Source organism: Echinops telfairi, unplaced genomic scaffold, assembly GCF_000313985.2.
Source record: "Echinops telfairi isolate 266 unplaced genomic scaffold, ASM31398v2 ScPeMD7_7;HRSCAF=31, whole genome shotgun sequence".
In the NCBI taxonomy this organism is placed as follows: domain Eukaryota; kingdom Metazoa; phylum Chordata; class Mammalia; order Afrosoricida; family Tenrecidae; genus Echinops; species Echinops telfairi.
In genome coordinates, this window is record NW_022103904.1 from 14,759,439 (window position 1) to 14,776,071 (window position 16,633).

Sequence of the window (16,633 nt, forward strand, 5' to 3'; positions counted from 1 at the left end):
CAGACTGGGTGATGGAAGGTTCCCCCAGTCATCTGGGGCAATGCCCCAGGCTGTGCTGTGTGCCTAGGTACCAGGCTCACCTTTCCAGAGAAATTCTTGGAATCCCACCTTGGCTCTCTCTCCTAGCTTACTAGAGCTGAGTACCAGCCGTGAGGTGGTGAAATAAATAACTAAACAAACAAATAAATGCTGACAGGTTCTGTCTAGCCATTCATGGGCTGATGGGCAAATGCAGTACTGCAGAGAGGATCAGGCTTTCCTTGGAAAACTCCAACTTCCAGTGTGGACGGGGTCATGAAAGAATGGGTGTCAGGGCCATTGTCAGGGAGGGTCAGGCCCAGGCCCGAGGGTTGAGGCAGAGAAGCAGCAGGGAGATCAGGCTGAGGAACAGTCATCCCAGGGAGACAGAAGGTACAACCGTGTGTCCTGGACATCCCTTCCTGCCCAAGGGCTCTGCAGAAATGCAGGGCATGGCGTTAGAGACACTGTGAGTAGGGAAGGGAAAGGCAGGAAACCAGAGGTCAAAGATCCATCCCAAAGGTAGGTGGACTAGAGCGGAGGAGCTCTCCTGAAAGAGCTCTTGGTCCCCTGCATGGCAGCATGGGCATAATGACACGGATCACACAAATCCTCAGGAGGATGAGCGAAGTCAAGAGTACTGAGAGGAGGGGGCCGGTCAGTAAGTGGTTTGTTTGTTTGTCTGTAGGGATGACAGTGGTGGGTTTTTTAGGTCCTTTTCACCCCAAGAGTCTAGGTGCCCATGGCACCTTTGGTGGGAAAAAGGCCAAAGGAACAGCTGCCAGACTGCTATTTTTCTCTTCCCTTGATCACGTGAGCAACGATCGAGTGTTCCTAAACATGAACACGCGTCGACTGTGCACACCCAGGAAGCACTCTGAGTCTCTCTCAAAAGGCACCTGCTGGCCCAAGAGCATCTCGGCATGACTTCACACCCTCTGTGCACAACCCTCAGCAACTTCCCCCATTTCAGGGGCTGGGACCCCCAGCTGCTGACTCATGTCACACAAGCTACCTTCACCCTCACACGGTGTGATCCCTACATCCGGCTGGCCATTAGGACAGCCCTGCAGACAACTGCAGCAACAGAGGGCCCTCTCTCGTGTCAGCAGGCCAAGACACAAAGCCTAAGCTTTTACACGGAGATTATCTTTAGGTATCACTGGGTCTTTTGCTTCATAACCACCCTGCGTACAACGGAAATAAACACCAAAGTATGCCATCCTCTCAGACACGGGGCGGTTGAGCCCACTGTGTTTGGGCCGAGTCCATGTATCTTGTTGATGTGTTACAAAAGAAATACCTCTGCATCCTCCTTCATGGCAGTCAAATCATGTTTGGTGAAGAGGAAGCAGGGCCGGCAGTGGCGTTCAAGAACCAGGGATGTTTGCAAGGGCTCCGGTTTCTCAAGTGAGGACCACAGTGCAGCCTCTATTCTGTGGCTCTTGAGGCTAAATCAGCACAGCGTAGGGACAGCCTGGGGCCTGTCTGTGGATGACCACATCAGCATCATTCATTCCGTCTTCTTTGGGTGCCGAGGAAGGAAGGCCTCACTTCTAAGAACTATGACTTAGAGCCGGAGAAAAGGTGGATGTCATTTCCTGGTGAGCAATTTCATGACTTCATGAGTCTTTCCTGGCACCAAGGATTTGAGGCAAGAGAGCACACACAGAAAGCCCCAGATGGAAGGCAGGCTCAGAGTCTGACTCAGGAAAGTGGCCTCGCAGGAGTGTCTGGATCCTAAGAGAGCGGGGGTTCCATGGGATTAAGAAAGCAGGGGGGTTGGGAAGGGGAGGGTGTTCCTGGACATGGGAATTCTAACCCCGGTGGCCCTAGTGAGACAGAGTCATCTGCAGCCCAGGTGCCAGCTGTCTGAACCCCTCTCTGATCAGGAAGTCCACAGGGTAAAGATGCTCTGGGAGGAGCAAGCTGGTGGGAATTAAGAACGGAGGTCAGTTGTCAGGCTCTTTGATAATGGTTTTACTAAAGTCTTGGTCCTAAGTAGAAAGTCAGGTATATGACAGAGAGTTATAAAATGGTGACAACTGCTCAGAAAAAAATCCTTAAGGTCTGCTTGTTGTTAGTTACCACTGGGCCAGCTCTTAACTTCCAGTTACCACTGGACACCACACACAATGGGATGAAATGCTGCTCAGTCCTGCACCATCCCCTTAATCAGTGGGAATTGAACTGCTGGGCTACAAAGAGTCATCACTGACTGATTTGGAGAAGTAAATTGCCAGATCTTTTATCCTTGTTCATCCCAGTAGAGACCTCCACTGAAGCATGTTCAGCATACACCTCTGCTGACAGATGGGTGGTGGTTGCACATAACACATGTGCTTGGACTGGGAAGTGAACCAAGATCTCCAGGAAAAAGAACAAAAAAGATAAGGATTCTGTCACTACACGACCAATGCCCTCTCCCCTCTCCTGATCCTCTCATGGACATGAAGCATAGAACAGTGGTGACTTGCCTGAGACAAGGAAAGTGGTGAGAGGCCTGAGCAAGGACCGTGACTGCTCTCAGGGTCTTACAACTCATGTAAGGAGACAAGACTGGAGCTCAGAGTGAAACTTGAAAGGCTGCAGCTACCTGGTTGTTCCAGTCAGACACGACATCTTAGCTATGGAGCCACTTCCCAGATTTTGGGTTCTTGTGGTCAATGTAGTGCCAATTCCTGAGCTGGTAAGGTTATGTCTTCCCTTTGCCTCCTTGTTTTGACCAGATTTTCTGTATTACTCAAGTGTTGGTTTGATCAAAAAACAAACATGGAGAGGGGAGATGGGTCATTCTTTACCCTACTCTGGGTGAGAGACCTTGGGTTGAATAATGTCTAGATAGTCCCTTTTTCCCATGTCGCTTGTTCCTGTGATTCTGACAATTGCACAGAGCTGAAGTTAGCCTCCTGCTTGGCCCTGATCCTGAGCCACTCCAAGAGTCTCACAAGGACTTCCCCAAAGCAGCATAGCTGATAGGCCCTGAGCCCTTGTCCTGCACCTGAGCGCAGTTAGATCTCCCCTTGCTCGGCAGGCTCTCTCTCATGCAAGGAAGAACAACCTGGGCTCCATGTGTCTTTGTGGAACCCGCTGGTGGCTGCCATGGTTAACACACTCACCTGAAAACCAAAGAGTTGGAGGTTCAAGCTCACTCATAAATGCCTTGATAAAAAGGAATGGCAAATAGAAAGGCTTGCCAATCAAACATGGAAACCTCTACAGAATTCATTGCTGTCTCTGCACATGGAGTTACCAGGAGTCAGAATCAACTTGAAGACAATTGGTTTGTTGGTTGGGTGGCCAGTGGCCGGGTGGTTGATTGGTGTGTGGCTGTAAAAGTAACCCACATGCCCTGAGATATCAAATGTTGCCCCATGAGTTCCATCCTAAGAAGGTTGGATTTTCTGTCATGACGGGTCCGGACAGAGGCCAACACCCAATACTGAAATGACCCCACTGCATTTTTGACCTCACAGAGCTCTCTTGGCTTACCCATCTTTTGACATTTAGTCTAATCTCATAGGCCTTACTTTGGTTTCCGATTCTGTCCACATGATTTCTCTTGGCAAGAAGCTCATACCAGGTGGTTTGAGCATGACTCTGGCGGTAGAAAGATCTAGGAGGAAGTCCTGGCTGTATCATGCATTGCACAGGTCATGTCACCAACTGTGATTTAACCGGTGAGTCTCATCTATAACGTTGGATGATGTGCAATAGCCTCTAACAACACTGCATTAAAAATAATCAATGAAAATACTTACCTGGAACAGGTACTTTTATTGACATCTTGAGCTGTCAGGTAAGTATAATTAACGAAATGAATTCCAGGTAAGTATAATTAATGAAATGAATAGATTTGAGCTTGCACTTAACCTTCAGCCCTAATCCAAGAACATTCAGTTCTTATGATGCAGCTGTGCTGGATACTGACCCTCATGAAGAAACAACTGAAGTGTGGTGAAGAAACCAGCCTACCTACCAGAAATAATAGCATCTGGAGTTGTAAAACAAGCAGTCACCTTAGTGAGCTGTCAGCTAAGTTCACCCAGAAGAAGCTAACCTGTGTGATCCAAAGATCAATAAACAATAAATCCCAAGACTAGAGGAGGAAATTTTATTGGAGCTTAAATTTGGAGCACCTAGTTAGAAGGTGGCTATAAGTAACAGTGATGGATCAAAATTCATTTGCAGCGTTTCCAGAGAGATTCAGCCTCCAGGGAATCCCCTCTGACCATTAACCGGCAACGTGAACAGCCTTGTCCTCAAACACACTACGGTGGAAAATGGATTAATGCACATATAGTTAGGCTAAAATTTGGCATCTTATCATTTGTTTTCTTTTTTGCCCAACTTTAAATTTGTTTTTGTTTTTATTATTTTCTGCTTCCTTTTGCATTGAGGTTTTTCAGTACGGGGTGGTATTTCCTGAGGTGATGTATTATAATCCTGGGTTCTAAAACTGTGGCTATAATCACATTTTGAAAGGAGTTTTCTACTATGTTACTGGACAGGATTATGGTGGGATTACGTGTTGACCTTGTAGAGGGGCTGGTTCAAGTCACATCAGTTATTTCCTCATTATGATCGATTAAAAGACAACATCCACACCTCCACCAAAGCCATTCTTCTGTGCGTCAGAGTCATCTCAGAAGCACAGAGAGAAGTCCTAGGACCATTGGAAGAAAGGCTCCCAGCGCCTTCCTTTTGAGATCCCCGTGGGAATGGTAGAGACTGCGACCAGAAGCACCAGAGGCCAACGCAATAAGACAGGACAGAGGAGCATCTGTGAAACTATGAGACTGTGGAGCTGAGCAGCAGGCTGCTTTCCTGACCCACCGAGGCAGAGACCAAACAAACACGTGGCTAAGAGGCCGAGGAACAAAGTTGGCTGTTGGCTGAGGAGCGAGCCTATTATGGGCCAATGACTGAATCCCGACTGTTTACTGATCCTGGTTTGTTGTAACTTTTTAACTACCGAATAAGCCCCCTTCTCTGTGACTATTATCTATGAGGTCTGTGTGGTCATGGCGACAAATTCTTGAACCCAGCCAGGGGAGGAATGGTTGATGTCAGAATAGGGAATGATGGATGGACGTAGAAGCATGTCTGCCTCTGCCTCTCTGGAAGCCACTCTGCTTTCAGCCCCTAAAATTAACATAACTAAAGATTGCACTGGGGCCTATTTTATCAGCTTTTTATTGCAACTATGAAAGACAGCATCTTCTGCATTCACAACATCCCAATGGTAACTGAGTATGGGTACTATATATTGCAATGACGCCATACTAGCACACCACAATATTTGATATTTTAAATATGAGCTCTTTTGCAGCAGATTTGCCAATAAAATACATTGTTGCCTTTTAACTTCTGCTACTATGAGTATATATTATGGATCTGAGTAAAAAGAATCCTGGATGATTTCAATTTGTCTTCATGTATCATGGTCCACTTGTGAGAATTTTTGTTATTTTAGGCTGATATGTAATCCATACTAAAAAATGTAGTCTTTAAGCTTCATCTGTAAGTGCTTCAAGAACTTGCAGGGCCAGCCCCAATCCCAACTATGTGGACCCCTTCCCCCTAAGAAGAATGCATTTCAGAGGACAGCACTGGGGCTACAGCTTGGGGAGAGGGGTGCTTCATATTGAAGCACATGGGGAAAATGTAAAGGGTTGGAAAGGGAGGAGAGGACATCTGGCCCAGCAAACCCCAAGGACGATATTCCTGATGGGACAACACACAGAGACCATAGGATCGGCCCCACCGTAGGACCGGCAGGACCATAGGACCATAGGACCAGCCCCACCATGAGACACGACATCCCTCACTAAACTTTAGCACTGCAGGGGACAACACTGGAGACCCAGTGTGGGAATTTTGCACAATCTGACCCCATCACGCTGGGGTAAAACACTAAGGACATGCAATGGAGCAGCAAGGGGAGCAAAGTGATGAAATCCCCAAAAATAGACTTTGGAGGCAGTGTGGGGAACCCCATAAAACTTGACTGGAAAACACTTCCAAAAGTCGACAAATAGACCTCGAACTATATATAGGCTTTTCCATTTTTGTCAGTGGCTTTCTTTTGGTTATTGTTATTTTGGTTTTGTTGTTGCTATTTTGTTGGCTTTGACTTCCATTGTTGTTTTATTTGGCTTTGTCTGGTTTTTGTACTTATTAATGTATCTGCATGTCTATCCAGATAAGATGGGCAAGATAAATAATTCAGAGATGAAAAGAACAGGACCAATGGTTCCGGGGGATACGGAGAAGAGGAGGGGTGGGGTGGGGGTGGAATCAGCACAGGGACAAGGGAAAAACAAGTGAGCTAAACTCATTGGAAAGAAAAGCATAGATGCCTAGTGGGGCTTAATCAAGGGCAACGTAGCAGCGAGGAATTACTAAACCCAAATGAAGGCCAAACACGGTGGTGGGACAAGAGGGAAGTAAAAGGAAATAGAGGAAAGAACCAGGAGGCAAAGGACATTTATAGAGGTCTAAATACAGGCATGTACATATGTAAATACATATATAACAAGAGGGGAATAGAACTATGTACTCATATCTATATGTTAAGAATTAAGGTTGCAGATGGACATTGGGCCTCAACTCAAGTACTCCCTTAACACAAGAACACTTTGTTCTAACAATCCAGCATTCTGTGATGCTCACCTTCCTCACACAATTGCTAAAGACAAAATGGTGCATGGGCAACTATGGTGAAGAAAGCTGATGGTGCCTGACTATCAAAAGATATAGCACCTGGGGTCTTAAAGACTTGAAGATAAACAAGTGGCCATTTAGCTCAGAAGCAACAAAGTCCACATGGAAGAAGCACACCAGCCTGTGTGATCATGAGGTACCGATGGGATCAGGTATCAGGCATCTAAGACCCAGAATAAAACCATACCCAATGTGAATGTGGGGGGTGGGGCATGGAGTGGAGACCCGATGCCCATCTGTACACAATTGGACATCCCCTCACAGAGAGGTCACAGAGAAGAGATGAGCCAGTCAGGGTGCAGTATAGCACCGATGAGAAACACAACTTTCCTCTAGTTCTTTGGTGCTTCCTTCCCCCACTATCATGACCTCAATTCTGCCTTACAACTCTGATTAGACCACAGCGTGCACACTGCTACAGATAAGAGCCCTCCACACAGGGAATCCAGGATAAATAAAACCCTCAGGGCCAACAATCAGAGTAGAGATACCAGGAGGATTAGGGGAGGGTTGGGGGAGAAAGGGGAATCGATCACAAGGTTTAACCTAGAACACCCTCCCAGGGAGACATACACCAGAAAAGGTGAGGGGTGACAGAGGGCAATGCAAGATAAGGAAATAATAATCTATAACTTATCAAGGGTTCATGAGGGAGGGCAGGTCGGGGAAGGAGAGGGAAGAAATGAGGAGCGGATATCAGGGGCTCAAATGGGAAGAGAATGATTTGATAATGATGATGGTGGCATATGTGCAAATGTGCTTGACACACTGGATGAATGTATGGATTGTGATAAGAGATGTAAGAGTCCCCAATAAAAGTAAGGGTGGAAAGGGGCGGGAAAGAAATACAGTGTTTTAAAAAGATGAAAAACACAACCTGTATACATACACCTGATTTTTTTACTGCATCGTTCTCTCCCAGTTCCTCCACGGTAAGACAATGCTGTTGTCTTTAAAAATATACACAAAAGAAAACTTCGTTTATATAAAATCCACCTTTGTGTTTGAAAAGAAAGAAAGAAAATTCAAAGATGATTTTAGTTCTAAAAAAAAACAAACTCTTCACTTGGCAAGCAAGGGTGTATCGTCTGCATGTTGAGGGCTGTTAATGAGTCTTCCTCCAGTCTGGAGGCTGCGTTCTCCTTCATACAGCCCAACTTCTCAGATTCCTTGTTCAGCATACAGATAAAATAAACTTAGTGAAAGACTATAAACCTGACACAAATCTTTCTCTAGTTTAAAGCAGTTTCCCTTTGTTCTGTTTGAATAACTGCCCCTCCTCTTTTTTGTCTATGTCTAGGTTACACGTGAACACAGTTAAATATAATGGAGTTCTCATTCTGCACAGTGCTGTCCATCCTGTGCTATGAACCGCACCACAGAATACCTTTGCTTAGTAAAAAAGACAAGTTAACATCTTTCAAATAGTCTCTGCTTTGAACCAAGATCTCTCTGATGTCAGCAATATAGATATCCCTTGTTCCACATCCTCTTTTTGAATCCTGCTTGAATTTCTGGACACTCCCTCTATTGTTGCAACCATTTAAAAAAACATATCTTCAGCAACATTTTACTTTTATGTGAGATTAACAATATTGCTCATAACTCCCACAGTCTATTGGGTCACTTTTCTTTGGAATGGGTGAAAATATGGATCTCTTCAGGTCAATTAACCATGTAAGTAACTTCCAAATTCCTTACCATAAACAAGTGAGTGTTTCTAGCACTGCATTCATTTTTTGAGGCATTTGGACTGATATTCCATCCACTCCTAGAGCAAAGTTTATCACCAAAGCCATCAAAGTGGCTTAGATATCTTTCCTCAAGACCAGAGGTGTTTGATGATTTTTTAACATCAACCAATTCGTTTTGCTTCAGTGACACTGCGTATTCCTTTTATCTTCTTGGGTTGATTTCTGCAGAAATGTCCTGCCTTCCTACATTTCCTATCTATTCTTTCAAGCGGCTCTTGTCAGTTTAATGCTGTAGAGAAGTCTTGAAAGGGCACAGTGCTCAAGGCAGGCATTCTTTACTAGTTAAGCTACACTAGGGTTTGGTTTAAAGATGATCTCAGGACAATAGTTTCATAGGCTCTATAGTTAGTTATATATATTGCATTTACACTGTTTGGCATCTCTATCACACTACTTAATGTTCTCATTTTTCAAAGCTATGGTTTAGAGAGGACTAACCTAGTGGGTTGCAAGTTGGGCTGCCAACCACAAAGTCAGCAGTTCAAAGCTGCTAGTCACTTCTCAAGGGAAAGTTCTGTCTTCCCACTTTTGTAACGATTTATTGTCTTGGAAACCCACAGGGGCAGTTCCACTCTGTCCTACATCCTTTCTGTGAATAGATATTAACTCTAAGGCAGGGAGAGTGATAGTAATTATCTTGTTTCCAAGATGTCAGCACTTTCCATGTGGTCATGATGCTTATTGCTGAATCATTGGAGGGCTTTTATAAAAATGTCATGAATTTTTATTTTATAAGCACTGCGGTCATAAATAATGCTATTATTGGTTCTATTTTTAAAGCTGTTAAAGTTTTTGTGTTTCCTAAGATATGTCAGTTTATTTAAATTATATTGCCCTTAAAAAAAAAGATGTATTCTCTGTAGCCTGTTTCCAGAATCTCATGTATATTCACAAAATACAACTGGTTTCGTTTCTTAGGTAGTTTATAGGCATATTTATACTTTTTCCCTTAATTTTATTCCTATATCGAGGAGTCTCCTATGAGGGACGTGTTTGGGTCTATTTCTCCATGTATCTTGGGTAGTTTCTTCTCCATGAAAACGATTGCTCTGGCATTGAATGTGTGTCTAGTCATAGCTGTTAAATCTTTCTTGCAAGTTTTAACTTTATTGATTTGGGTGGGGGGGCAATTATGTTTTGGTTTGCGTTCCTGATATATACCCTAAGCAAGGATTCAATGCCAGTGCTTCATTTAAGAGGGGAAGAAAACACTAATAATGGAGTGGGACAGTGAGTAAGGGAACAGTATTGTCTAAGACTTGATTCTCTAGAGAGAGAAAAACTAATGAAGCTTATATGTGCATATACACAAAGAAATTTATAACCAGAAAATGGCTCATAAAGTAGTAGAAGGAGATGAATCCAAGTCCAGGCAGATTCCAAGTATGTTGGTTAGATTTTAGGCTAGAGGATTCTCCTGATTCTTGTAGCTGCAGAGGTTGACAAACACATGGATCAACAGGAAACAAGAAGCTGGGGACTGTGCAGGTGAATGAATCCAAGGTTAACAGATCAAATGGCAGGACACTGATGACTCCCAGGGTTAGCAGGCAATAAAGCAGCCTGTTGGCTGAAGTTCAAAGAACCAGCTCTCAGTGAGTCAGATGCAGGATACCAAGCAAGCTATTCCACAGCATCCACTTATATTTGAAGTAGGACACCTTTCAATCCATTGAATCAGGACTGTGACCTAAGTAAGGTGTCATGTCCCATCCTAATCTTACAACTTATTAACTACTTATAACTGATCCCATTAAGTTGAGGACAGCCAAATCACTGATTGATAACCCTGGCCCAGATATGTTGATGAAAAACATTAATAATAATAGGTAGAAAGTTAAGAAATTGTGTATTATAAAGCCAGTTATGTGACGAAGTAACCCCCCCCCAAAAAAAAAATGGAACTTTATTTCAAATCTATGTATTTAAATTTTTTTACAAACCAACTTTATCACCTTCAAAGTACTCTCCGTTACACTGAGTTCATTCATCAAATCTGCAATTCCATTCTTGGAAACATTTTTCAAACTTCCCTTTGGAGGGCTGACAGCACCTCCCTCATTTTTTTCTTCACCTTTTTAATGTCATCAAATAGCTATCCTTTCATGTCCCTCTTCATTCAAGGAAACAAAAAGAAGTGGCGCAGAGCAAGATCAGGTGAGTCAGATGCATAGGGCAAGAGATGCATGCTGGTTTTTGCCTAAAATAGGTGCACTGAGATGACTGCATGAGCAGGTGCATTGTTATGGTGGCAAAAGCAATCTCCTGTCTGCCACAAATCAGGTCTTCATTGTTGCACACTGTTACGCTATCTTTTCAGAACCTCTAACTAGAAAGCTTGATTAACAGTCTGACTTGGTGGAACAAACTCCAAATGCACTACAAGTTGACATTTTCTTCTGTTCAGGAAATTGACAAATGTCCAGAACGAGGTTTGCCAACATTTCACCTTTTTTGAAATGAGAAAACCACTCCCACACTTATGTTTTTCCCAAAGCACTGTCCTTGTAAACTGTGTTTGACATCACAACAGTTTCTGCAGCATTTTTCCCAAGCAGGAAACAAAGTTTCACAGCCATATGCTGTTCTCTTAAAACGGGGGCCATCTCACACACACAAAAAAGGTTTGAGCGAAACTGCTTTCATTAAAATATTCACTGTAACCAGAGAGTATCTTCCCAGGCAATGCCACTGGATGTACTAACTCGGAGTCAGTTGATGGATGCTTGCCTAGCGGAGAAAATGCATACTATGAAAGTTGCACCCAGTGGAGCATTTTTCTGGATTTTGGGGGGTATATATGGACAATTGAAGCTTTATAGCACTTAGAAACTTTACCCATCAGTATGATACATATGCCTTGACTTATAGTCTACAAAGGAAGAGAGCTCTGGGGTATTTAGATACCAATTCCTATAATTTACTGATTGAGAACTGCTACCAGAGGAGATTACCTCTCCAGCTCTCTAGTCTTTCACCGAAGTAACACAGAAGATTATAGATGCAAGAGAAAACCATAATGCAAAGAAACAAGGTCCTAGTACTAGTACTGGTGCTAATACGGGTGTACAGTGGGGTAGAATGGAGGTTTATGAGCCCTGGCACTAACAGTGATTGATCTAGATAACAAGGTCATACTTTCTTGCTATTATATTTGCCTGGTGTATCTTTGTTTATCATTTCATTTGCAATGTTCTGAGTGCCTTTATTTTAGTTGTGTGTCTTACAAACAGCACCGAGTTGAATTTTGATTTATTAGTTCTTTCCATTTTTTTTACCTTCAATACCATAGTGAATGATGTGAGGAGTGCGGAGTGGAGATCCAAAGCCCATTAGTAGGCCACTGGAGATCCCCTTGCAGAGGGGTCTCGGGGAAGAGATGAGCCAGTCAGGGTGCGATGTAACAATGATGAGAAATACAACCTTCCTCTAGTTCCTAAAGGTTTCCTCCCCGCTCCCACTACCATGACTCGAATTCAATCTTGCAAGTCTGGCTAGACCAGAGGAGGTACACTGGTACAGATAGGAACTCAAAATACAGGGAATCCAGGACGGATGAGCCCTATAGGACCAGTGGTGTGAGTGGCAAAACAGGGAGGGTAAAGGGAGAATGGGTAGGAAAGAGGGAACCGATTACATGGAACTGTGTGTGACCTCCTCCCTGGGGGACAGACAACCGAAAAGTGGGTGAAGGGAGACGTCGGACAGGGCAAGATATGACAAAATACCCATTTATAAACTATCAAGGGCTCATGCGGGAGGGGGGAGCGGGGAGGGAGGGGAAAAATGAGGACCTAATATCGGGGATTTAAGTGGAGAGAAAATGTTTTGAGAAACGATGTACAAATGCGCTTTACACAATGGATGTGTGTATGGATTGGGATAACAGTTGTATGAGCCCCTAATAAAATGTTAAAAAAAATATGTGAGTTAAGTCGTTTTATTTATTAAAGAACAATCTAGTTGTATTTATTCTGATTGATCTGTTTGCTCTTCTGGCAACATTCAATATTCTTTGCCAACACCAAGTTCAAATGTATAAATTCTTCTGTCTTCCTTTGTCATTGCCCAGCTATGCATATGAGGTGATTAAAAAGACATAGCTTAAAGCAGGCATGACTTGTAATCAAAGTAATGTCTTTGGCTTTTTCAGAATTTAACGAGGTCTTTTCCAACAGATTTTCCCAAGGTAATATGTCATTTGATTCATTGACTACTGCAAATTGTTTTTCTTTTTAAATGTTCTTTGAGTTTGAAGAACAAAAAGAAGCCTGAAAGAGTAAAATCAGGACGGCAAGGTAGATTGGGTAAAGTGAGTAGGTGCATTGTCATGATAAATATTGTTTTTAATTCTCAGCATTATTCTACTGCTTTTTTCTCACCAATGTAGTTCACAGTGTTAGTAAAGTTTCTTCCTATAGTGTTATTAAAGGTTGAGCAATCTTATGTGCAGCAGAATTAAGCACCACCTGGCCATGCACCATTCTCACAACCATTATCATGTTTCAGCCTGGTGTTAAAGTCACTGGGTCAACCCACCTTTTCTACACAGTCCTCTTTATCAAACATGATGTCCTTTTCCAAGGTCACCCTTATGTCTGTGGAGCAGACATATAACTGTACTTCTTCCAAGATCCATTTGTTGTTTCTTCTGACAGTCTATAGTACTTCTAATATTCTTTGCCAATGCCATAATTTAAATGCATCAAATCTCTTCCCATTTCCCTTACTCATTGTCCAACATTCACATGCATATAGGCTATTGAAAATAGCATACCTTCTTCCTCAAAGTGACATCCTTGCTATCAACACTTTAAAGAAGTCTTGCACAGCATATTTGCCCACTGTGATCCATCACTTTATTTCTTAACTGTGGCTTCCATAAGCACTGATTATTGATTCAAGCAAATGAAATCCTTTACAACTTTGATCTTTATCTATTTATCATGACATTGTCTACTGGTCCAGCTTTCAGGATTCTTGTTTTCTTGCTATTCGCCATGTAGATTGCAGTCTTTGAATTTCATCAGCAAGTACTTCAAGTTGTCCTCACTTTTAGCAGGTAAGGTTGCGTCTTCTGTGTACGGCAGACTATTAATAAGTTCTTTTTCCAATCCTATTGGTTTGTTCTTTTTCAGATAGGCCATCTGAACCAACTCTTCTGTCTTGAATTTAACTAGCAAATCAAACATCCTCATAAGCCATTGTTTTGATTGTACTTTTGTTTTTTTAGGGACCCCCTAACAAGTCTAAGACAAGTCCACTACTGAAAAATTATCTCCATTCATCACCTAACACAGAGACATGTTGAACATGCTTTACAAAATGAACCTGGGATTATGAAACTGGCATTCGTTGGATGTGGATTTGGATCCTTCACTTTGAGGATGCCCCACGAATGTTGCTCCTGTAATACCATATATTTACTATTTTAATGTCCTCCTTGATTTCTTACGACATGTATTAGTCTAGTAGGCATGGTTCTGCCTTTTTAATTAATGTTATTGAAAGTTTTGCCTTATCACCAACTCCCATTGTTTGAGTAAATAGTGTCCAGTCACAAGAGCTTAACCTGTACAAGTCAACAATGCCTGTATTGTAGTCTGACAAACTGGCCTATACTTGTATAATTGTATAATTATACTTGTATAATTTCCTTTTTTAACAGGGTTTTTAATTCTATACCACTGGCTAAATTAATGATCCTATCAATAGAATTACCTTATGCCCTAGGGGGATGATTTATGAAGTTCCCTATCATAAAATTATAATGATATCCCTAAAGTGAACCAGAGATATATATAAACCATAGATATGTGAATGGATTTTGGATTGCACTTAGTTCTAGCCCTATCTAAGAACAATTAGTTCTTATGACACGGCCCTGCACAAAGTTCACCCTCATAAAGAGATCACTGAAGCTGTAGATGCCATAGAAAGTGTGGTTAAAAAATCAGACGGTGCCTGGCTATTAGAAAGAACAGCATCTGAGATCTCAAAGACTTGTCTTCAAACAAGCAGCCATTTAAATAGGGCATCAACTTAGTCCACATGGAAGAAGTACATCAGTCTGTGTGTTCCAAGGATTGTAAATAATAAAATCCAAATCCCAAGTAGGGAATGGTATCAGAGCTTAAATTGTGAACACCAGTTTGCAGAAGGCTATTGGTGACAGTGGAAGCCCAAAATCCATTTGCAGGACTCCCACATGGATTAAGTCTCTAATGAAGCCCCTCTGGACATAGTGGAGGGATGTGAATAGCCTTGATACCAGACAGAAAGCATTATAAACTCAATTATGGTAGATGTAGTTAGATTAAAATGTAGTAATACTTTATCATTTGATCTCCCTTTTGATCCATTTTTAAATTTTCAGTTTTTTCTGCTTTATCTTTGATTTAAGATTTTTGTAAGTTTTGTTTAGTCATTTTTGTTGCGGTCTTTTGCTGGTTTAAATGCTTCTTGTTTGTATTTTGTATGATTTTCTGTATATGAAATCCAGGACAGGTAGATCCATAGAGACAATAACTGGATAGGAGCATGGCAGGGGAAAACAGGGGGAAATAGGGATCTAAAACAAGAAGTATCAGAAGAAATGTTCTGAAATTGATTGGGATAATGGTTGCACAAAGCTTCTTAATATGAATGCATGGTTAAGTTGTATGAAATGTGAAATATATGCCAATAAAACTATAAAACTATTAAATAAATTTAAACCTGTGTATGCATTACCTGTAATCCAAGTAGCAATGACTTACCCTCATACTTTTTAAATTAACCACACAGATCATCAACTTATTTTTTACTAAGGTACAAAAGCAACTTAATGAAGGAAAGATAGTCTTTTCAATGAGAAGAGTTACAAAATAGGATATTCATGTATTAAAAGGGATGTTGATAACATAAGCCCTATTTTGAATAATATGAACAAAATAGATAATAGACTAAAATCTAACACTTTAACCTATAAAACTTCTTGATGAAACAGGAGAAAAATGTTATAACATGGACTAGGTAAATATTTCTTAGATTTGATACCAAAAGTTGGATCTTCCAAAGGAAAAAAATGTTTAATTGGTAGATCAAATGGTATTTTGATTTTTACCTTTTAAAGAATACCTCTAGCCCTTTTCCACAGCAGTTGTACACCATTTTACATTCCCACTAGTTGCATATGAGAGTTGCAATAATTTGCCTTAGCTACCCTGTGATGAAGAGCACATTTCTGCATCTCTTGTGACATTCACTCTGAGCCTTCCTTTTTCTTATAGATTTTTTAATTTATTCATTTATTTATTTATGATTCTTTTAAGCATGTATTTATTATTCTTTATTCTTAAGTTCCTTATTCTTCCTTATTCAATTTTCAACTTTCACTTGCATATGAGGCTATTTTAATATTTTCAAATATCGTGAGTTGAGTCAAGCTTACCTTAGTAACTATAGTAACATACTTGCTTTTAAACACATTACAGATGATTTTTTAAAAATCATTTTATTGGAGGCTCATACAGCTCTTATCACAATCCGTTATCTCAAGCACATTTGTACATATGTAGCCATCATCATTTTCAAAGCATTTTCTTTCTACTTGAGCCCTTGTTATCAGCTCCTCGTTTTTCCCCTCCCTCCCCCTCTCCCACCTTCATGAACCCTTGATAATTTATAAATTATTATTTTTTCATGTCTTGCACTGTCCGATGTTTCCCTTTACAGTCTTGTCTGTTGTCCATCCCCCTGGGAAGGGGTTATAGGTAGGTCATTGTGATCTGTTCCTCCTTTCACCCCCCACCTTCCCCTTACCCTCCTAGTATGGTTACTCTCAATATTGGTCCAGAGGAGTTTATCTGTCCTATATTCCGTGTTTCCAGCTCTTATCTGTACCAGTGTACATTCTCTGATCTAGACAGATTTGTAAGGTAGAATTAAGGTCATGATAGTGGGGGGGGGAGCATTAAAGAACCAGACGAAAGCTATATGTTTCATCCATGCTATGCTGTTAGTAGGTTCATAGACTTTTAAGATAGTTATACCTTCTTGATGAACTGACTCTTTTATTATTATAAATCATCTTCTTTGTTCCTATAAATATTCTTTGCTCTGAAATCTACTTTGACTAGATAACTCAGTTTGGG

The 16,633-nt window shown here is 41.6% G+C and overlaps 1 protein-coding gene across 1 annotated transcript in view; it reads left to right on the plus strand.

Annotated features, from left to right (window-relative positions):
* Positions 1–941: 941 nt before the first annotated feature.
* LOC115868136 (ferritin light chain-like) overlaps positions 942–16,633 on the plus strand; it is a 55,595-nt gene continuing 39,903 nt past the window's right edge. Inside the window, 2 exon segments of the mRNA XM_045286287.1 lie at positions 942–1,174; positions 13,505–13,560. Coding sequence (XP_045142222.1) covers positions 942–1,174; positions 13,505–13,560 — 289 coding nt within the window.